This window comes from Astyanax mexicanus, chromosome 18, assembly GCF_023375975.1.
Source record: "Astyanax mexicanus isolate ESR-SI-001 chromosome 18, AstMex3_surface, whole genome shotgun sequence".
Classification (NCBI taxonomy): domain Eukaryota; kingdom Metazoa; phylum Chordata; class Actinopteri; order Characiformes; family Acestrorhamphidae; genus Astyanax; species Astyanax mexicanus.
Genome location: NC_064425.1, coordinates 14,841,783 through 14,866,195, shown reverse-complemented (window position 1 = coordinate 14,866,195; position 24,413 = coordinate 14,841,783). Strand labels below are relative to the sequence as shown.

The window sequence follows — 24,413 nt, the reverse complement described above, 5'->3', positions numbered from 1 at the left end:
AATTCTGGTTGTGCTTACTGACCTCAAACTGATTTTATGTGGTACACAGCTCTCTGACAAAATGTTTTAGTAGGACTTTGGTAAGCACCGCTTACCAAATACATCAATACATCACCGCTTGATGTATTGTGTATTGTCGGAGCATTACAATAGTCACAGCACTGGAAGTCTAAGCCTACTGTAAATACACTGATGGGCTCTACTTTACTTTACTTTACCCAAATAACTGTTTTCAAGAGAGAAATGTGTGTAGATTACACAGCCAGAGGACGACAGCAAATGCTAAAATCCAATCAACCGGCTCTCCGGCGTTGTCTGCCCCGGTTGTTTGGATATTAGCATTTGCTAGCCCTCCTTTGGCTTTTGGTAGTAGGCGATCTGTCACACACTCTGGAGATATCAGCCAATAGCATTCACTGAGGAAGGTGACCCTGCCCCCAAACTGTCAAAACCACCTCTATCTACAATAGAGCACAAAAAACTCCCTCAAACTTTAAAAAAAAAGGCTGCAGGCAATTTGCATAGCATATGAAGACAACTGTGAATTCACAAGGAAAAAAAAAAACATTCGAGAAGTTTGAGAGCGATATTTTAATCTTAATCTTAAGATTAGAATCTTAAAACACGCAGGTACATTTTTGCACCTGTTTTTTTTTGCACCCCAGACTTTTGACATTGATGTGACAACATAAAAAAATCCTACTTCTGTAATATTCTCCAATCACGTTTGGCAACATAGCTGACCACAGCATAGCTGCTCTGACTCTACAAGGCAAGATCTTGAGACAGCAGCAGTATGTGGACGAGCACTGTCCTGCTGAAACAGTGCACCTAAAGAGTGTGGATTCAGAAAAAGTATGGACACTGACTGCAGAACATTAATAACGTAACAATGGAACCAAACCTGAATATACACAAAAAAAATCTTTAAAAAAAAAAAAAAACAGCTCTATCCTCCCCCTGTCTCTCAGTCTTCTTTATCCACTAACCTATTTTTATGTATGCAGGTTGCCAGCTCTCTGCTTTATAAAAAATAAAAATGAATAAATAAACTGAAACAAGTCCTGAAACAGAGGAAGGAAGGAAAACAGAATCAAGTGAGGAAGAAACCAGGCGAAACAAGAGAGTAAACTGCATGCTATACAGCAGCACAAGAGGAAAAAAAAAAACAAAAACACAACCTCAGTAATATTGCCATAAAAACAGTCACACATCACAGCATCTCAAGATATAAGCAACACTGTACATGTTGATGTATGTATGAAAGAATCACCACAGCAGGCTGAATTCTTTTTCTTCTTCTTCTTCCAGCATTTTTTCAATCCACTTTAATACCACTTTAATACCAGAGCTTAATACACCTGTCGACAGCTCCATCTATAAACCACAGCGTAGCGCACAGACGGGGATTTTCATATCCACTAACACTACACCAGTGACAGGCTCTTTTGTAAATACCAGCATGTTTCACAATAACTCAGGAACCGTTTCCACAGTCGCTTTCATTTAACCTGCGCTCCATTTCCGCACCTGTAAACAATAGCTTCATTCCCTTCTATTCATTCTGCAGCTGTAAAATACAGTATAACGCGATAAACTCACTGCTGCCAGTTTAATCACATATAGCTTGCACAATACAGGTGTGTGTGTGTGTGTGTGAGAGAGAGAGAGAACAACAGTAACTGCATCAGTTTAAAAACAGAGAGATCACTAGTAGAATTGCATTACGGTGTAAAACAGGATTACTACTCTTACCATGCCTCTTATTCTGTTTCTAATCAAGTTATCAATCATGTATGTTAGAAGCTGATGTTTCTGATCTTTGTTTTATTTTAATTTTTTCTTTTAATGATGCACACAAAGCTAGTTAGACCACTTCAGTTTCTCTGATTTTGCTATTTATAGGTATTTTGTCATTTAGAGCATTTATTTGCAGAAAATGAGAAATGGCTGAAATAACAAAAAAGATCCAGAGCTTTTAGACCTCAAATAATGCAAAGAAAACATCATATTCATAAAGTTTTAAAAGTTCAGAAATCAATATTTGGTGGAATAACCCTGGTTTTTAATCACAGTTTTCATGCATCTTGGCATGTTCTCCTCCACCAGTCTTACACACTGCTTTTGGATAACTTTATGCCACTCCTGGAGCAGAAATTTAAGCAGTTCAGCTTGGTTTAATGGCTTGTGATCATCCATCTTCCTCTTGATTATATTCCAGAGATTTTCAATTTGGTAAAATCAAAGAAACTCATAATTTTAAGTGCTCTCTTATTTTTGTCCATATCTGTATATGTAAAGTTCTTATTCTTTATTTAAATATGGGGCTTTAAATAGAAAGTAATCATATTATGCCACTTTAAAATAGTAATCTATTAGATCAAGTGGTAACACTGTACAATAAGGGTACATTTATTAACAGAACTTATGACTTTATCACTCATTATAAATGTTTCATTATTATTATTAAAAACATTCTTAAGTGATGTCTTAAGTAGTGTTTATCAATAAGTAGTTGAGACATTACTTTTATTACGTTTATTAACTGTCATGAGCACTGTTATTTATGATCATTACTGTACAGTGTGACTGATTACGTTATAATACATTTTTCTTGTTTTTACAGGTAATTGGTAATCTGTATCAGACCCTGATACTGTGTGTGTACAGTGTGAAACTCACTCAGGCAGCTGTGTCCATAGTGCACCATGAAGTCTGCTCCCAGGGCACGAGCTGTGAAGTCGTCCACACAGCAGGCCCCGTACGTCACGTCTCCCATCACCAGTGTGTCTGCTCCTGTAAACCTGAAACACACATTTATTTATTTATTTATTTATTACTACATTGTACATTAATATTAAAGACATAAAAATGATTAAGGAGAACAAATGGAATTATGTAGTAAATAGTGAAAAGTGTTTGTCCTCCACCTGACCAATCCCCTGATCTAAACCTGATCAACTGAGATGGTGATTTGGGATGAGCTGGAGCTTCACAGTGTGAAGAGAAAGCAGCAACTGTTTTTCAGCATCTCCAAAAATTACGTCTGGCCCATTTTTGCCATTTTCCCCTCCGTTTTATTTGTGTATGTTGAGAAATGTTGAGAACAAAACGATTATTTTCAATCATTTTCTGGGAAAATGTCAGGGGTGCCAACACTTTTGGCCATGACTGAAAGTGTTTAAGGCTCTGTGTAGGTACACTTCAAATTAAATGTTGCACTTTTTATTGAGTGAATGCTTGTGTTTAAATACTAAAGCAATCCTGAAACTTAAATTTACATATACAGCTCTAGAAAAAAAGAAGACCACTTTAAAATGATGAGTTTTTTTGATTTTACCAAATTAAAAACCTCTGGAATATAATCAAGAGGATGCTGGATGATCACAAGCCATCAAACCAAGATAAACTGCTTACATTTTTGCACCAGGAGTGGCATAAAGTTTACCTAAAAAAAGCAGTGTGTAAGACTGGTGGAGGAGAACATGCCAAGATGCATGAAAACTGTGATTAAAAAATAAAACAGGGCTTATACACCAAATATTGATTTTTGAACTCTTAAAACTTTATGAATATGAACTTTTTTTTCTTTACATTGTTTGAGATCTGAAAGCTCTGCATCTTTTTTGTTTTGTTTGTTATTTTAGATATTTCTCATTTTCTGCAAATAAATGCTCTTAAAATGATTTTTATTGGAATTTGAGGAGGAGTGCTGTCCATAGTTTACAGAATAAAACAACAATGTTCATTTTACTCAAACATATACCTATAAATATATTCAGAAACTGAAGTGGTCTCTTAATTTTTTTTCAGAACTGTGTATTTCTGACATAACCTGATGCAAATTAAAGTTTTGAAGTCGACCAGATCCGCTTATCAGGGAACTAGATCTGAATGAGGAAAGATAAACATGGACACAGGAAGAGGTTGTGGATTAGCTGGGAGTGAGCGCGCTCAGTCCATTCAGATTTTACATGCTAAGGTTAGCATGAAATGTGCTCTGTCGCCTGATGCAGAAGCTTAAAAACACACAGGGCTCATTTAATTAAACGCGGTCACCGCCGGCAGCTCCGGCGGCTCAAGCTCCCGTCCAAAAACGGCCACAGGAGGGTGTTCGTCTGTAAGCCTCGGATTTTGGGCTCCGGCCAATCGGTCGCTTATGCTGGAGGCGTGCTCAGGGGACGGCTGGAGCTCGTAAAAGCGGCTCGTCCTTGTGAGCGTTGCCGCCTGGCTTCAGAATGACGACTAGCGTTTCGGAGAGGTCAGGCCCGGCGGACCTGTTTGAAAAGCCAACGATCTGTTTTTGTTTGCCTCCGCAAGGGGTCGTTAAATGTTAGCACTTTCTATTGAGTGCCCCGCCGCTGCTGCCGTCCTTTCTCTGCGCCGAATTAAAATGCAGGATAAACATGAGACCGGAGAGAGCACATAAATAATGAGAGAGAGAGAGAGAGAGAGAGAGAGAGAAAGCTACAGTTAGTTCTGTATGGGCTGGTGGGTGTCTGGATCCAGACACATTTAGGACAGGTATTATTAATAGAACAGAAGCACACACACACACACACTGTCGGTACAAGTGTTCGTCTGAGAGAAAAAGACACACACACACACACACATCTACTACACATGTACAATATATGGACAAAAGTAACGGGACATCTGCTCGTTCCTTTTTCTCTTCATTTGTTGAAATCAACCGTAATTAAGCAATAAAACACTCGAGCTTCGTGCTATAACCAGGGGCGTCGCCTCACCTGGGCTTCCGGGGCTTTAGCCCCGAATTAATTGTCCAGTAGCCCCGAATCGTTTCGCTCAGCTCAGATGTATTATTAATGACCGCTGTGTGAATGGAAAATCTCTTAACGCTAATCGCGGAGCCAGTTCAAGGATAAAGTTCCGCCTTTCAGGAGAAAAAGCCAATCAGCTTGCTGGTTTTGCGGAGTGTGGTGGGCCAGTAGGGAATCGGCGCCCCTCAGTGGCAAGACCTGCAGAATTACAAGAGTCCACCTTACATTCAGCTTAAAATACCCTTAGATTAACTGGAAAATATATACGCTTAAGCTTTTATTTTATTAATAATAACAACTCTTAACCTGATATTGATGGCTGATAATTTGTATAATAATGCGCATTTTCAAATCGCTGGGCTTATTTATTAGTGTGTGGAGACATGGCGTTTCTTCACAGTGTCTATGGGATCCAGCGCCTCACGGTGGTGTTTAATGACATCGCATTTGGTTTGTATTTGGCTTGTAAGTGCTGTATCGTTGCTAGGTTACCTGTATGAGGCCGAGTAATAAACGGAATGATTCGGATACAGTGTATTACCAGCTGATAATGTCACTCATAAAACGCCTCTTGGCCAATCACACTGTAGGGTCAGAACTAACTGTGGTATAATCAAGGGTATTTACCGTGCTTTTTTTGGAGAAACATTAAGTCTTTAATGTCCAGATAAGGTATTCTACACGATTATGGAGCATTACTGTGAGAATCTGATTGCATTCAGCGGATATTGGATCCAAGGATATTGGATGGCCACCACTCAAGCCCACCTCAGCTCCAACTTCCCAGCTCATCAGGAAAGTATTGGCTGGAGCTCCATCATTCCAGAGACAAAGTTCCACTGCTCCACCGGTCAATGCTGGGTGCTTTATACTCCTTTAGCCACAGCTTGGTACCAACAGGTTCATGGTTTTCTGCTTTAGATAACTCTATTTGATTGACAATTGACAATAATATATTATTATTGATATATTGATATAGCATATTTTACAGACTATAAAGTGCGGCAAATTATAAGGCTCACTATCAATGAACGTCTACTTTCTGGTCTATTTTCATACATTAGGTGCACTGGATTAAAAAAGGCATTTTAAGCACAAAAGTAAGGAACAAGGGTGTCGCCATTGTTTTCTTTTTAATTCAGTAGGTCTCGCCACTTTTGGGGGGAACGCCTAAGTAAACAAAACATAAAAAAATATTTACAGTAAGCTTAGATTTTCAATATTTTAGCACAGTTAGCAGCCCTTAGCAGCACTTAACAACGCTACACTGAGGAACCATGAGTATTTCCATAAGCCAGGGCACTATCAGCTAGTGGTTTGTCCCACGTATCTTATTTTAACACTGTAAACACGCAGGCTACAGTCCAATATACTCAACTCTGAACGGCAAAAAAGCTAGTGCTGCAGTTAGCAGCTAATGCTAATACTGCTCCAGCCTTAGTGCTGGAGAAACTTCACTGAAAACTATATAAACTGTATAAAGCTTAATACTTCAGCATATTGACTTTATTGCTCCTTACAACCTGACAGGTAAAATTCATAGGTAAAAAATACATAGGATTTTAAGTGTGCCTTACAGTCCAAAAAATACGTAATCTTAAACTATTTAATACACAAATAGACTGCTTGCTCTCCTTTAATCCTGAAACTGTGTTTAATGCTTGTTCTGTATACTGTAAAACACACACTCACACACCTTCACCCCCCCCCCCCAACTGTTCCCTGCCTTGGAAGCCCAGTGTTTGCACCATGCTTGCTCAGTCTTTCACTCTGTCTGTCTGTCTCTCTCTCTCTCTTTTTCTGGTAGCTTCTCTCACTAAAGACTAAAGCTGTACTATGAGCACTATCTGTGCCCGTCTCCATTCTAGACTCATCTGTCTCTCTTTCTGCAGGATTGCATCTTTCCTCCTCGGTTCTTCTTCTCCCTCTTGGTCCATTTCATTACTTTCTTGCCTACTGTCACCCTAACTTCCAGCTCTCTGAGCTCATTCATTCATTCATTCATTCATTAATTCATTCTCTCTCTTTTTTTTTCTCTCTCTCTCTCTCCTCCTCCCTCTAACTTTTATACAGATTTGTTTGCACCCAAGCTCCTAGGTTTTTTACTACACTGTATTTTTAGATACATACATAAATTATTTACATTTAAAAAGAACATAAATTGTACACCCGAGTGGTCTCTGATTGGACAAGATTTTGGCAGGGACACAACAAGCACTCTCCAAGCCACTTCTCTATTCTACTGCAATACATGCCTACCAAGAGCAGTGAGCAGAGGTCGAGACCACAATCCATTTCTTTTTATTTTCATTTCTAAAGCAAGATATTTCTGCAGAATAATTGTTGAGCCTTAATTAAATATATTTTATAAAGAGTGCTTCAACATCTATTTACAACTCTGGAAAAAAAATGAAGAGAGCACTTCAGTTTCTGAATCGGTTTCTCCGATTTTGCTATTCATAGGTATGTTTGGAAAAACATGTTTTATTCTATAAACTACAGACAACATTTAGAGCATTTATTTGCAGAAAATGAGAAATGGCTGAAATAACAAAAAAAGATGCAGAGCTTTCAGACCTCACATAATGCAAAGAAAACATATTAGTTCATATTCATAAAGTTTTAAGAGATCAGAAATCAAAATTTGCTGGAATAACCCTGGCTTTTAATCACAGTTTATGCACTGTTTTAGGCATGTTCTCCTCCACCAGTCTTACACATTGCTTTTGGATAACTTTTTTCCACTCCCGGTGCAAATTTATTTTTAAGCAGTTCAGCTTGGTTTGATGGCTTGTGATCATCCATCTTCCTCTTGATTATATTCCAGAGGTTTTCAATTTGGTAAAATCAATGAAACTTTTAAGTGAGAGCTGTAAGTTTCTGTTTCTCCATTTAAAATAACACTAAGAAAAAGAGGAGCATTTACAGATAAAACTGTGAATTCTTTCAGAGCAACAGACTCACTTCCCCTTTTTAAACACAGTGTCCAACTCTCCACTCTATTAAACATTCCTACCTAGTAGGTCCAACTTACAGATGGATGCTGAGAACAGAAGTTAGAGCCAGAGGCTCATCTGTTGTTAGCAGAGCCACTGAAGTGTTTAGAAACTCCAGCAGCTCTGCTGTGTCTAATCCACTGGTACCAGCACACCACACACTAAGACTTCCTACTCCACCACACTTGTGGACTGTGGAAACTTCACACTAGACCTCAAGCAGCTTGGACTGTGTGTCTCTCCTCTCTTCCTCTAGACTTTGATTTCCAGTCCCTTAATTTACAAATAAAATGTAAAATTTACTGATGATCAGTGATGGTTTGGTGAGACGTGACATCTGCTGGTGTTTATTTTTTTTCAAAATTTTTCGGAGACAAACTTTTTCGGTCCCCATGGGTAGCAGTTTTTGGCACGTAGGCCAAATTTGGCACAACACCTTTTTTTTTTTTTTTTTTTCGGAGACAACCTTTTTTCGGTCCCCATGGGTAGCAGTTTTTGGCAAGTGGGCCAAATTTGCCAAGACATCTTTTTTTTTTCAAAAAATTTCGGAGACAGACTTTTTTCGTTCCCCATGTGTAGCAGTTTTTGGCAAGCGGGCAAAATTTGGCAAGACACCTTTTTTTTCAGAATTTTTCGGAGACAAACCTTTTCCGGTCCCCATGGGTAGCAGTTTTTGGCAAGTGGGCCAAATTTGGCACGACACCTTTTTTCGGCCCCTATGGGTAGCAGTTTTTGGAAAGTGGGCCAAATTTGGATAAGGATAAAGAGGTGGTCATAATATTCTGACAGGACTGTGTATACGATTTAAGCATCTGTGACAAGTCAAATATTAAAACAGATTACTTGCACAATAAGAGGCCTGGCGGATAATTAAATTACATGCAGCAAACTGAACCATTCATTCGGAAATTGATTAAGACCCTCAATTTTAGTGGACCACGGTTCACCACAGTTCAGCTGAAAGGGGCTCACCCAGCAGCTGTCTAAATAACCCACATTACACATCAGTTTGATTAATCAGTATTAATCATGCTAGGTGTGGAAGTGCCCTAAGGGAGTGTTCATTTCATGAAGCTGGTTTGGTGTAACTGAAACAAGCTCTGCTAAATCAGTGTGGACTGTAAAAACAAGGGGGAGTGTGGAGAGGTTTGAACACTGAAAAATGACACAAACAGCTTCTTCTCATCATGAGAGAATCATCATAACGCTTTATATATCATTTATATATGGTTTAGAACAAGTTTCAGAATCACTGCATTTATCTACTACTAATAAAAACACCAGAACTACTAAGACTGCAACAAACTACTATTTGTTTTTTATATACAGTATTTATATATAGTTGAACAGTCTATTAATTATTTAAATGAATTAATTGATAATGAACTCCCTAATTTAATCACTGTATAATAATGTCAGATATGTTTTTTTATCATCTACTACTATTAAAACACCAGAACTACTAAGACTGCAACAAACTACTATTTGTTTTTATATACAGTATTTATATATAGTTGAACAATTATTAATTATTTAAAATAATTAATTGATTAGGAATGGCCTAATTGAATCACTGTTTAATAATGTTAGATAGTTTTTTTATCATCTACTACTATAAAAACACTAGAACTACTAAGTGTAATCATTGTATAATAATTACAGAGATGCTTTTATCATCTACTACTATTAAAAACATTAGAAATTCTAAGACTACAACAAACTACTTTTTTATATATATATATACAGTACTTATATATAGTTGAACAATCGATTAATTATTTAAACTAATTAATTGATTATGAATGGCCTAATTTAATCACTGTATAATAATATTAGATATGTTTTTTTTATCATCTACTACCAGTAAAAACACAGAACTAGTAACATTGCAACAAACTACTAATTGTTTTTATATACAGTACTTATATGTAGTTGAAAAATCTGTTAATTATTCAAATGAATTAATTGATAATGAATTGCCCATTTAAATCACTGTATAATCATTTCAGACGTTTCTACTAAGACATATACAGCTCTGGAAAAAAATAAGAGAGCACTTAAAGATTAAGAGTTTCTTTGATTTTACCAAATTAAAAAAATCTGTAATATAATCAAGAGGAAGAAGGATGATCTCAATCCCTCAAACCAAGCTTAACTGCTTGCTTTTTTGCACCAGGAGTAAAGGCATAAAGTTATCCAAAAGCAGTGTGTAAGACTGGTGGAGGAGAACATGCCAACATGCATAAAAAAACTGTGATTAAAAACCAGGGTTATTCCCCCAAATATTGATTGTGTTCTGAACTTTATGAATATGAACTTTTTGTTTTCTTTGCATTATTTGAGGTCTGAAAGCTCTGCATCTTTTTTTTGTTATTTCAGCCATTTCTCATTTTCTGCAAATAAATGCTCTAAATTACAATATTTTATATGGTATTTGGGATAAATGTTGTCTGTTGTTTATATAATAAAACAGCAATGTTCATTTTACTCAAACATATACCTATAAATAGCAAAATCAGAGCAACTGATTCAGAAGCTGAAGTGGTCTCTTAGCTGTATACAGCTTGTGGTGTGTGTCTGGGAACTGCAGCAGAGCTATAACTGCACACTATGCACATACATGTGTTTGCTCTGTATATGTGTGTTTAATGGTTGTTCTTATGTGAAGGACATGTTGGATCAGATGAGGCTGGTAGAGCAGGAGGAGACGGATGAACAGAACTCATCTGGTGAATAAATATTTGCCTCGTCAGATTTGAATTGCTTATCCTTTACTTCATCAAGGTCCTGGCTTTTTTCTACCCACGAAATGTAGGTCAGCATTCATGTGTGTTCATGTGTGCGCCCTCGAGATGGTAGTTCCACAGTCTAACATGAGAAATTCTGAGCTGTTGAGAGGGTACATGCACGAGGTTCAGCTTCAAAGCGTTTAACACTGTGCCTCTCTGAGAGTAAACATGTTACACAGGAAAAAATAATCTAGTTTATTGAATGGACACCTGTTTCTTTTTTCAATATGACAGATTCACACCTGTTAACACACCCTGGTGTCCACAGTTTTCAGACTTCAGACAGTCATTGAGTAGGGCTGCACGATATATCGTTTAAGCATAGTCATCGCGATGTGCGCATGCACAATAATCACATCACAGGACTGCAATGTCATTTAAGGAAATTAAATGAAACACGTCATGTGCAATGTTTTGAATCTTGACACAAGAAGTAGATACACAGCGCTGTCTCTGTGACTATGTGAGTGACAGGCTGCTGCTGCCTGAGAAGTGCGTGGAGGACCAGGAGTAAACAGGAGGTAACCGCATGGCCTCCATCCACATGGTTGGCCACGTGCTTGTAAACGCACGTGTCGGAAGCTGTGCACCTCAGTCCAGCACAGTTTTGCGGTGCAGATATTTCTAGTTACAGCTGAATTCACGCTTTTAATTGAATTTAATTGCTTATCCTTTACATCGTCAAGGTCCAGGCTTTTTTCTACCCATGAAATGTAGGTCAGCATTCATGTGTGTTCATGTGTGCGCTCTCGAGATGGTAGTTCCACAGCCTAACATGAGAAATTCTGAGCTGTTGAGAGGGTACATGCACGAGGTTCAACTTCAAAGCGCTTAACACTGCGCCTCTCTAAGAGTAAACATGTAACACAGGAAAAATAATCTAGTTTATTGAATGGACACCTGTTTCTTTTTTCAGTATAACAGATTCACACCTGTTAACACACCCTGCGGTCCACAGTTTTCAGACTTTAGGCATTGGGTAGGGTTGCACGATATATCGTTTAGGCATCGTCATAGCAATGTGCGCATGCACAATAGTCACATCGCAGGACGTGCAATGTCATTTAAGGCAATTAAATGAAACACGTCATGTGCAATGTTTTGATTCTTGACACAGGAAGTAGATACACAGCGCTGTCTCTGTGACTATGTGAGTGACAGGCTGCTGCTGCCTGAGAAGTGCAAGGGGGAGCAGGAGTAAACACGAGTTAGCTGCATGGTCTCCATCCACATGGTTGGCCATGTGCTTGAAAATGCACATGTCGGAAGCTGTGCACATCAGTCCAGCACAGTTTTGCGGTGCAGATATTTCTAGTTACAGCTGAATTCATGCTTTTAGTCACAGAAAAACGCTCTTATTTAGCTTTAAAAAGCCATTTAAATGCCTGATTAAAGGGCCGATTACTGTTGTTTTACTGTTTTTCTCGGGTTTTGAGTGCACGGCGCTGACTCAGCTCTCCATCGGTCCAGACATGAGACAGCTCACGGGTGGGGGCGGGGCTGGTGATGTCATGGGCCCTGCATTGTTTAATATCGTGATATATATCGTAGAAAAATTTAAATTTGCAATGTAATTTTTTTCTCAAATATCATGCAGCCCTAACAATGCGTGTGTTTACATGCATCGCAGATTTCTGCAGTCTGATTATTCAAGTCATAAAAAAAGAATAATCCGTTTTTTTTAGATTTTTTAGGAAAAATCTAGAAATCAGATTAAGAAATCCGTAAACATACTACTCATAATCATAGCTCAGTAAATATATTACTCCATCCATGTACACACTTATTCTGAGTATTCTCAGATTTCTCAGTCTGTGCACGCATGCATGAAAACAGACAGGAAATAAGCGTGCAAATCATGCAAAGTGTGCAAAAAAAAAAAAGGTGAAGTAGTAACCTTTTACATGATGTTAAAGTCAGTCATGTCTTATTCTGTAAGATTATAGACTGGTTATTGACCTACTCATGTCAACTGATCATGCATTGATATTCTGCAGTAATCGGTTAATGAAGCGAATGTGAACATCAACTGCAATGGATTTTGTTTTAAAGATTAACTATATTTATAATTGTCTGAGTTTTTTTTTTTAGCCTCTAAAAAATAGAGGGACTGTATAATATATCCAAGTCCTAATCTTAATTCTAAACTGTAAGTAATATAATACAGGAAATTGACAAATCCTGCACCTAACAGCTGGGGTTATGCATAGGGCTCAGCCAGGATCTACTACTCACTCAACTAACAACAATAGCAAAACCACCACAATCTGATACTGGCTCGACAAGAATCCAGAAGCATAGCCTAACACTATGTTCATGGTCCATTGCCTCAACTGCCAAGTAACAGACCTACCAAAAATAACCTATGAACAAACAGAATCCCTCCTTAATCTAAGCTCACTTCCTTTAACTATGGCAACAACACACTTACCTAAGCACAATCACACACAATAAATCACATTATAAGTTGCGTGAGCAGAACACAGCAACCACTACCATCTGATACTGGCTCGACAAGAATCCAGAAGCATAGCGAACTATGTTCATGGTCCGTGCCTCAACTGCCAAGTACTCAGACGTCTACAAAAACTCATGAGACAAATTATTACAAGAGCAGGACCACACCAATCCCCTTCATCCAAACTCTAACACAAACTTCAGTGCAAGCTCTTCTCAGGGGTCATCAGGCAGGCACCTTCCTTCGTCAGTGTTTCGCTGAATTAGGCCCACGACACCTCCAGAAGGCTCAACAGTGAAGTCTGGCGTCCCAGACCCACCCCCCTCCAAGCTTGCTGTAGAAGCACAAACTCACTCCCTTCCCCACACAGCCTCAGCCCTTCTGAACCACAACCACTGACTAGATCTTTCAGCTACATCTGACAACTCCTTCACTACAGTCCTTAGCACACGACCTCTAATTCCGAATTCAGACAGCAGTCTTGTGGCAGACTTCGCAACAAAGCCTCTAGTACCTACCTCTACCGGTCTAATATACGCTTGCCACCCACGCTCTCTCACCTCAGCCACCAAGTCTGTATACTTCAGCCTTTTCCTTTCATAAGCTCCATCTACCTCGTCTTCAAACGGAACAGTCAGCTCTATAAAATACACTATCCGCTTACTTTCAGAGTACAACACTACATCCGGCCTCAAGGTTGTAACCAGAATGCACTCTGGGATCTGCAGTTTACTACCTACATCCACTAATAACTTCCAATCTCGTGCATTGGCCCACTTACCAGCAGTTTTCAAGCACTGTGCTGTTTCTCCATTATGCTGCCCCTCACGCACAAACGTGATTACCCTACTGCAACCTACCACGGGCATGTTATTAACTTCTATCCGTTTCTTATCAAGTGCACCTGCAAGAGATCTAAGTACCTGATTATGCCTCCATGTGTAGCGCCCCTGGGATAGACTCACCTTACATGCTGACAAAATGTGCTTCAGCGTGCCACTTCCTGCACATAGCTTACAACTTGGATCCTCACCCACCCACTGAGCAAGGTTTTGTGGCGTTGGCAGAACATCATATGTAGCTCCCAAAAGAAACTTTATACGGCCTGTATCCAATCCCCATAACTCTCGCCAGGTGATTCTCCGCTTCTCTACACTTTCCCATCTCATCCACTGCCCCTGTTTACTCTGCCCTGCTGCTTTTGCCCTCCTTGCTTCCTCCTCCTGCTCACGAATAAACCCTGTAACCATACGCCTTTTCTCAGGTGATGTGGCCTTGCCGAATGCTTTCCAAGAATCACCTAAACCTAATCCTGCCCTCCCATTTTGCACCTGCCCCACAACATCCCTGTGCTCCAGTGCCCTCCTTGCGGCTTGAGTAGCTTCTCGAGCATTCCACTTTCTCCCAGACCTAGTCACTGGTGCTGTTGCTTTAACCAGCCCGTCTTTTGACCCTAACAACTGCATTTCACGTCCTACCTTAGCACATTTGAACTCCTCTACCAAGCTCGTCAACGGCAGTTCCAGCATCCCTCTCCCACACCACGCCACACTACTAAGGCAACGCGGCACCCCCAACCATGTCCTTATAGCCTTGCTCATCACCCTTTCTAACCTCTCAACCTCAGAAATCGGAATATCATAAACTGTAAGTGGCCACCTTAGACGAGGCAACAAACCAAACTGCAGACACCACAATTTTAATTTACCTGGCAGAAAAGACTTATCAATTCTATTAATGGCCTCCACCATTTCTGTCCTCAACCCTTCCACCTGCTCTTTATCATTCAGTGCTGCAGTATACCACCTACCTAAACTCTTAACTGACTTTTCCAATATAGATGGTATGACTTCTCCCTCCATCATAAACCTTTCTTGTATCAATTTCCCTTTAACGATTGATACACTCCTAGACTTGCTCGGTTTAACTTTCATCCTAGCCAGCCTAAGATTATCATTTAACTTCCCTAGCAGTCGCCGGGTACATGGCACCGTGGTCGTTAATGTTGTCATATCGTCCATAAACGCCCTAACTGGTGGGAGCCGGGTGCCATCATGCAGCCTCTCCCCGCCTACGACCCACTTAGAAGCCCTAATAATCACCTCCATTGCCATCGTAAACGCTAGCGGTGAAATTGTACAACCTGCCATTATACCTATTTCCAGTCGTTGCCAAGATGTGACACACTCCCCTACACTAAAGCAAAACTCTATGTCTTCAAAATAGGCTTTAACTAACCTTGAAATCTCTTCTGGAACCCTAAAAAAATTGAATGCCTTCCACAACAATGCATGCGGTACCGAACCAAAAGCATTAGCCAGATCTAAAAACACCACATGTAGATCCTTTTTCTCGGCTCTTGCTGTTTGAATCTGATGCCAAATCATACTATTATGCTCTATGCAACCAGAAAAACCTGCAATTCCTGCCTTTTGTACAGACGTATCAATTAAATTATTTCTTTTCAGGTACGTTGCTAGTCTACGTGCAACCACACTAAAGAAGATCTTACCCTCCACATTCAACAAGCTTATGGGACGGAACTGATCAATAGCCACAGAATCCTTTTCTTTTGGGATAAGAACACCACCTGCTCTGCGCCACTCCTTTGGAATAATCCCCTTCTTCCACACTATAGCCATTAGTTTCCATAGAAACTTCAAAACATCTGGTGCACTTTTATATAATCTATATGGAACCCCATTTGGCCCTGGGGCAGAACCTGCCTTTGCAGCTTTCACCACCTCCTGAACCTCACTCCACCTAGGGGGGTTAACATCCATCTTCCACTCTATATCACCTAACGGCGGCATGTCTGCTGGTAGGTCCAGGTCGCTAGACCTTTCCTTCTCTGTGTAAACACTCTTAAAGTGCTCCTCCAACTCCCTCTTTCCGACCTTTAGATTTCCTGATTTCTCCTTACTAAGCAGACTCTTAACAAACCTAAATGGATCTCTAAAGAACTCTATCCTAGCACGCTCCTTCTTCTTCCTCCTTTTCCTCATAGCCTCTGCTCTCCGCAATTTTACCAACTTACTTCTCAACTCCTCCTGCAATAACTCAATGCCCTCTCTTTCTGCCTCATTCCCCTTCTTCCACTTCTTTCTGAGTAACCTTGATTCCTTAACCAGTTTTTCTATTTCTACCTGCCGCCTTGATTTAACTACATCTTGACACTTTACGTTCCTCTGCACAACACCAAATCTTGCCATTCCATAATCATAAATGACTTTACCTAGCCTGTTCAATTTACTCTCTGCTGTTCCCTTCAAACCCTCAAGCATACCTTTCAAATCATCATTAATACTCCTCCATGCCATCTTGTCTCCTGTGCCTGGCCATTTAACTTTGGATCTTTGACCGATTCCTTTCTCCCTACCCATCTGCTTTCCCTTAGCCTTTGACCTATCAACACCTCCTTCATCCTCCACTCCTTCTGTGCTTAAGTTAGCCTCCCTAGTATCAAAGGTATTGATATCCTGCGGACTGTGGCACGTAACCTGCCGCTGGACTTCAGCCGACTGACTCAAACAATTCTGTTCAAAGTATTGTTCAATGCGGGGCCCCTGCACTCCTTCACTCAAGCACCTCATCTTTCCTTGGTGTATCCTCAGCCCTCTCACTGATGTGACCTTGCTCCACCCACACACACAGGTCAGCAACTCCTTTCCACTTACCATCCCACCTGCCTCTATGCTTAACCCACTTCTCGTAGTCATGTCCGTTCCAGAGTCCGTAACCATGTTATCCGCCTGTGAGTCATCTTCCACCCCTGCTCTCGCTGACTCCTGGGGTATTGCTTTTTTCTTTCTCAATGTAGCTTGCTTGGTTGCACACACATGGTTAACCATGGTGGCTGCTACCATGGATTGCCAGCCCATGGCAGCACCGTTAGGGTCTATTCCCTCTTGTCAGCTGTCTTTCCATGCTGTCACAGGGTCTTTCCTCTGTTGTCAACTGTTCTCTTCACAGCAGTCACTAGCTTAACTAGATATCAAGTAATATAATACAGGAAATTGACAAATCCTGCACCTAACAGCTGGGGTTATGCATAGGGCTCAGCCAGGATCTACTACTCACTCAACTAACAACAATAGCAAAACCACCACAATCTGATACTGGCTCGACAAGAATCCAGAAGCATAGCCTAACACTATGTTCATGGTCCATTGCCTCAACTGCCAAGTAACAGACCTACCAAAAATAACCTATGAACAAACAGAATCCCTCCTTAATCTAAGCTCACTTCCTTTAACTATGGCAACAGGGTGATTCTCACGAAAAACAGATTTAAAAGGGTTCACACTTGAAAAATTTCAAAAGGCATTTAAATATAAAATTTCTTTTTGTTATGCAAGACTAGGGTCTGAACTTTTTAGAAATACTTTTTTTTTTTAGTTTTATAATTTTTTTCTGTATATTTTGCACCATTTTAGTCAGTCAGAGCACACACATTCTCAGTACCGCAACATGATAACACAGAACAGATATGGTTTAAAAGTTACACATTTGTTACTTTTTAAATAGATATTATTAACAGTTGTGCTCATATGTGTATATAACCCAGAAAATATTATATTTATAAGTTTCCCATTTTTTTTTATTTTATGATTTGTCTCATTACCGCAACAGATTTCATGATTCATGTCCTGTCTTTTCAGGATATTTAACTGAAAAATTACATGTATAATTTCTTATTTAGTACAGATGACCTATGAAGAAATACAATTTATCCAAATACCATTATAAACTAGAATTTGTTTTATAACAGTAAAATAATTAGTAAATAAATATGTGTTGCGGTAAAGAGAATGGTGTTTCGGTAAAGAGAGTCAATGTTTCGGTAAAGAGAGTCATTACAAGGATTCCTACTTAATTAACAATAACACTTTACACAACAAACACAGAGTGTGAATGCTGTGAATAAATAACAAATTCTAATGATGTACTTCTTGAGTTTTGTATGGAGTAGTAATATTGAACAAAATGTGGTATTTGCTGTTGAAAATTATTCTCAGTAAGACTCAAGCTGTGAAAATATCCTATTTTGAACTGTGTATTTTAATAAAACAAATTTCAACATACCTCATTAGACATAAATTCCTTAAAACTTTAAACATCACTGTATAACTAAATTGAAATGGAATGTTTAAATACAAAATAAGTAATTCAACATCTCATAAAACAACTTTTTTATTCAGTATTAATTTCATGACAGATATAAACATCAATGTACAACTAAATTGAAATTAAATATTTAAGTATGAAACAAGCAATTCAACATCTCATTAAACATCTTTGTATTAAGCATTAATCTCATGAAAAATGTAAACATCAATGTGCAACTAAATTAAAATTAAAGATAAAATTAAAGAAAGTTGTTTAATGAAATGTATATATGTGTGTATATATATAAATTTCATATATATAATATATACATTTCATGAAACAACTTTTATTGTTATAAACTGTTAATAAAGGTTGTTTCATAAAATGTGTGTATATATATATATATATATATATATATATATATATATATATATATACATATAAACAGTTTATAACAATAAAAGTTTATAAAAATAAATTTCATGAAACAACCTTTATTAACAGTTTATAACAATAAAAGTTGTTTCATGAAATGTATATATTATATATATGAAATTTATATATATATATATATATATATATATATATATATTATTATTATTTTTATATATTATTTTTATATCTTATGCGGAAGTTATATGGGTGTCACTGCCCTGCTACATAAATCTGTTTTTTATCTGAAATTGCATCATGTATTGTTTTATATATTGTTTATTATAAGTAAATAAAGGCTTTTTTATGAAACAATATATATATATATATATATATATATATATATATATATATATATATATATATATATATATATATATATATATATAAGTTCATGTCACTTAAAACATTAATTTCTCTTTACCGCAACAGTGAATATCTCTACCGCAACAGGCCTTAAATTGTTGCGGTGTATGAGAAGGCTGTTGCGGAGTATGAGGGACCTTAACCTTCTTTGATCTCTGTGGGGCCACCATGATGCCTGGCTAAACTTTTGCTAGCTTTTTGTATTTAGACTTTAAAAACCTTAAAAATTCCCAAAACACAATAACATTTTCATTTTTTTAAACATTAAAAACTAGCTGTTTCGGTAATGAGAAACAAAAAGTTGTGTATGCTCGCTGACAACCAAGTTTTTAACATTTATCTGGAGAGGTATAAAATTAGGTGCTTACCTGGTAGCCATCTTGGGTGTCATACTAAAAGGTGTCCCCCCTCTCAAAATGGCTGTTTTTTTTCTGTTCCTTGTGGTCTTAAATGGTGCTTGAAAATTGTTGCGGAGGCTGAGAACATTGGTTCTGACCAAAGTTATTTTTCTAAATATTTTATTTTCTTTTACCAATGAATTCCAAGTAATACATTTTTATTGACTGTAACAATTTACTTTATGAGATACATTTAAGTTTTTTATTATTTATTTATTTTAAATATTAAAATTGTGTAATTGAAGAGCCGAGATTCAGCAATGGACGCGTTGCGGTACTGAGAATTTCACACTAAATTATAAAAAATACATAATTTAAAATATCACAATGTCTACTTTTAATCACTTCCAATATAGCCTTTGATGAGATGTTTATAAACCAGTGTTTCCCAAATTGATAGCATTTACCTGTTCATCACACTCCTTAATGCCACCTCATTAGTCTGATTTCGTGAGAATCACCCAACAACACACTTACCTAAGCACAATCACACACAATAAATCACATTATAAGTTGCGTGAGCAGAACACAGCAACCACTACCATCTGATACTGGCTCGACAAGAATCCAGAAGCATAGCGAACTATGTTCATGGTCCGTGCCTCAACTGCCAAGTACTCAGACGTCTACAAAAACTCATGAGACAAATTATTACAAGAGCAGGACCACACCAATCCCCTTCATCCAAACTCTAACACAAACTTCAGTGCAAGCTCTGTTAATATAATATGTTTGTATATTAAAGCTAAAAGACTACATTCTTTGTTTATTTTATTTTAAATCCAGGTGGTGAGAGGTGGTATTTTTAGTGCATCTAAAAAAAAAAAAAAAAAAAAAAAAAAAAAAAAATTATATATATATATATATATATATATATATATATATATTTATTTATTTATTTGAGTCACTACAGCCTGGTAATGAAAACATAGCTACATTACAAGTGCCTTGGATCTGCAATGTGAACAAATCTGTTTCTAATATGGCACTCCTGGGGCACATCGAAAAAAGAAAAGGCCTGAAATCTGATCTGGCTGTTCACATTAATTTGGTACATGTCCTGTACTTCTATGATTTGTAAACATGATACATATCTAATCAAATTCACATCTAAAGAAGACTTACATTTAATTTTAAAAGACTGGATTTCACATTACACAATATTGCGATTTTTCACTTCCTTTTCCTCAGCTTTTTGCATGATATGAACTCTTGAAACTTCAGCCAATACAATACAAGTGTGTCAAAGCAGTAAAAACAAAAAACTAAACCAGCCACATGTTACTCTAAACTCTGAAGCCAACAAAGATTTGCGAATTATTTGTCTAATCTCAACAGAACTTGACATGTTTGGTATCAGTCGAGTTTATGCAAATATTCCAAGCTCTAATCCCCAACAGCAACATGCAGCCTTCTACAGCAGTGTCCACCCGCTTAATATGCTCAACATCTTCCACCAAATTGTGGATGAAACGCAGAGAAGCTGCAGATTAGCGGAGCAGAGAGAAGAATGAGATGTGGCTTGTATGGAAGTGACACTGTAATTACAGAGGAGAAGAATGAATCAGTTCACTCTTCCCTCAGGGTCAACAGCATGACAGAAAGCAGAGTGCTTCAGCAGCGGCTCTGCACTGAGGGTGTCTAGTGCAGAACATCACAGCCTTCATCTGATACTCTGGTGACTCGCTCTCTGACAGTGTTAGCTCTCCCACTCTACATCTCTCTCCATCCTGCACTCTTTCCCTCTCAGACTCTCCCCGTCTCTCCAGCTCAAATATTACAGCTGGGACGTCATTTACACGCAATTAAGATGGAGAAGACCCAATCCTAATAAGGGCTCTTATTAATCTTTTGTAGCTGAAGTGTAGCTAAAGTGCTAACACACTGGATATGATAACTATGATAACCACTACGTGAATGCTAAAGATATCATGCACCACGATAGCATGATAGCTTTAGCATTTAAGTAGCAGTATGTGTACACTTCACCCTTTAAGAATGAGCCATTTAAGGGCTCTGTCACTTTTATGCAAATAAGCAGTTGCTGGCCACACCATTTACAGCTTTGGAAAAAAAAAATTAAGAGACCACTTCAGTTTCTGAATCAGTTTCTCTGATTTTGCTATTTATAGGTATGTTTGAGTAAAATGAACGTTGCTGTTTTATTCTATAAACTACAGACAACATGTCTCCTAAATTCCAAATTAAAATATTGTCATTTAGAGCATTTATTTGCAGAATATGATAAATGGCTGAAATTACAAAAAAAAAAAAAAAGATGCAGAGCTTTCAGACTTCAAATAAGGCAAAGAAAACAAGCTCATATTCATTCAAGTTTAAAGAGTTCAGAAATTAATATTTGGTGGAATAATCCTGGTTTTTAATCCCAGTTTTCATGCATCTTGGCATCATGTTCTCCTCCACCAGTCTTACCCACTGCTTTTGGATAACTTTATGCCACTCCTGTTGCAAAAATTCAAGCAGTTCAGCTTTGTTTGATGGCTTGTGATCATCCATCTTCCTCTTGATTACATTCCAGAGGTTTTCAATTTGGTAAAATCAAAGAAACTCATCATTTTTATGTGGTCTCTTATTTTTTATTTTTTTCCAGAGCTGTATGTTAGTCAGACTGATTTATATCATGCACTACTGGTACAAGAGAGGCATAACAATATGCTGGACTATATAACGTGTGAGGGTGGCAGATATGCTCAATAAACTGGCAGCTTAATTCTAGAGCAATGAATATGATGCCCAAATAAAGAACAAAAACAGAAATAAAGATCAATGCAAGGGATCAAAGCACCAATGCAAAACCACTGCAAATAGAAGCATGATTCAAGCATTAATCACAGGACTGGCACGACTTTAACAGACGCATATGCTCACATAACCACGGTCAACGGTTACATCTCCCTCCACTTATCAGGAGGAGGGGTTATGCTTTAACAGGAAGGGTCAGTATTTCTCTTCCCCTCTATGTTTCTGGCTGGTTTGTGCAGAAGCGGACCCCTCTTTCCCCCCAGTCTTTCCACTCCTCTTCACAGATGAAATCTTTGCTCAGCTCTGACAGGAGTTTCATCAAAGCTCAGCATGAGAGAAGAAGCATCAGCTCACAGCTTCTCCCACACCTGATCTGCTGCGCACAGACAAAAAAAATAAAAGACCAACACACGAGCCCACCGCTGCGTAATCAAAACTCTCAGATAGTCCACGATCTGCTCTAACAAGTCCCACTTTATTATAATAACCATCCTCAATGCACCAATTACACTACTTTGCTTCATGAAATGACAGATGTCAGTTCTGGCTAAGAATAAGATGCCAATATTTGAATACCAACATTAAATAACGACTGAAAAACAAATAAGGACAAATTATAATGGCATAATATATATATTTTTTTTCCTCAGCTCAGACAAGTTGTTTAAAATATATTGAATTAAATTCATTTAACATTTATGAACCAGTGATGGTATAGTTACTTTGAAAAAGTAATCCGATTACTGATTACTCCTTTAAAAAGTTACTTAGTTACTTTATGGATTACTTGATTTTAAAAGTAACTAAGTTACTTTACAACTTACTTTTTTAGTTACTTTCAGCAGCTGCAGACACCACCTCCCGCCGCCTTAACATAAACATTATAACCAGTTTTGCCAATGCTGCCTTTAATGGAAAATGCATTTTTAACAGCAACAATGTATCTCTTGATATTTAAAGTTAAAAAATAAAATATGTTTTTTCTTGATTTCCCTTAACAAAAATACTTGTTTTTATAAAAAATATAAAATAAAAAAAGTCTTTCCTGACCTGAAATATTTAACACTGTAAATCTGAACATTGAACCTGTTGTTCTCAGCAGGGCAGCAAGGAGTGGTTTTACACAAACCTCTGCTACAAAACGCACTTTTCTCGCCTGCCTCTATGGATTTGTTTGTTTCACTGCATGGTGTGTGCGTGTGCCCCCCCCCGGGTGTGTGTGTCTGTGAGGTGAAGAGAGAGAGAGTAACGCACAATGACATGAATAAGTAACTTTAATCTGATTACTGGATTGGAAATAGTAACACGTTAGGTTACTTGTTACTGAAAAAAAGGGTCAGATTATACTAAGTAACGCGTTACTGACATCACTGTCATGAACCACCTTCAAACACTCCTGTGGGTGTTTTCCTCGAGCATTATAATGCTTAGATTATTTAACGTAATATTCAAAGTAAATCTGAGCAGTATATGATGGAAATACAGTACCAATATATATTTTATATATTAGTCTTCAAAGAAGCACCTCTTGCTTAGATAGAGACAGCTTTACACATATTGGTTGTATTTTCTCAGTCAGCTTTATGAGGTAGAGTCACCTGGAGTCCAGGCTTTCAGTTAACAGCTGTGCTGAACTTCTCAAGAGTTAATTACTTGAATTTTTTTGTCTCTTAATGTGTTTGAGAGCATCAGTTGTAAAGTTGTGAAGGGGTAGAGTTACAGGCATACAGTGAATAGATTTATTTAAATACTATTCTAATCCATATTATGATATTAAGAAGCAAGAACTACTCAACTACATAAAGAAAAATACTTTAAGAAATGAAGGTCAGTCAAGGAATTCCTCAATTGCAGTTGCAAAGACCATCAATTTAGCCAATTATTCCATTATGATGAAACTGGCTCTCATCAGGACCGCCCCAGAAAAGGAAGACCAAGAGTAACCTCTGTTGCCAGAATAAGTTTGTCAGAGTTACCAGCCTCAGAAACCGTAAGTTAATAACACCCAATCTAAATGCTTTACAGAGTATTTTGGTTTGTTAAACACTTTTAAGTTACTACATGATTCTTTTTAGTCTGAATGACGAGAAGATATGTCCAAATTTTTGACTGGTACTGTAACTAGATCCAAATATGTGAGTTGACTAGTTTTTTTAAATGTTGGTGAACGTCAACGTCTACAAATCAGCAGAATTCTGTTCAAAACAACTAAATATTGCTAACACAATTAGCCTTAATAAGGAAAACAGAAAGACAGCTGCTTGTGTGCTTTGTTATCCTGATATCTGCTATCAATGCTGAAAGTGGCATCGTGAAAG

The 24,413-nt window shown here is 37.9% G+C and overlaps 1 protein-coding gene across 2 annotated transcripts in view; it reads right to left on the bottom strand.

The window, feature by feature from the left end:
* dph1 (diphthamide biosynthesis 1) overlaps positions 1-24,413 on the bottom strand; it is a 154,849-nt gene that overhangs the window by 70,503 nt on the left and 59,933 nt on the right. For both annotated transcript variants that reach the window (XM_022670549.2, XM_022670553.2), the window contains one exon: positions 2,683-2,804. In XM_022670549.2, the coding sequence (XP_022526270.2) occupies positions 2,683-2,804 (122 nt within the window). The remainder of the gene's footprint in view (positions 1-2,682; positions 2,805-24,413) is intronic.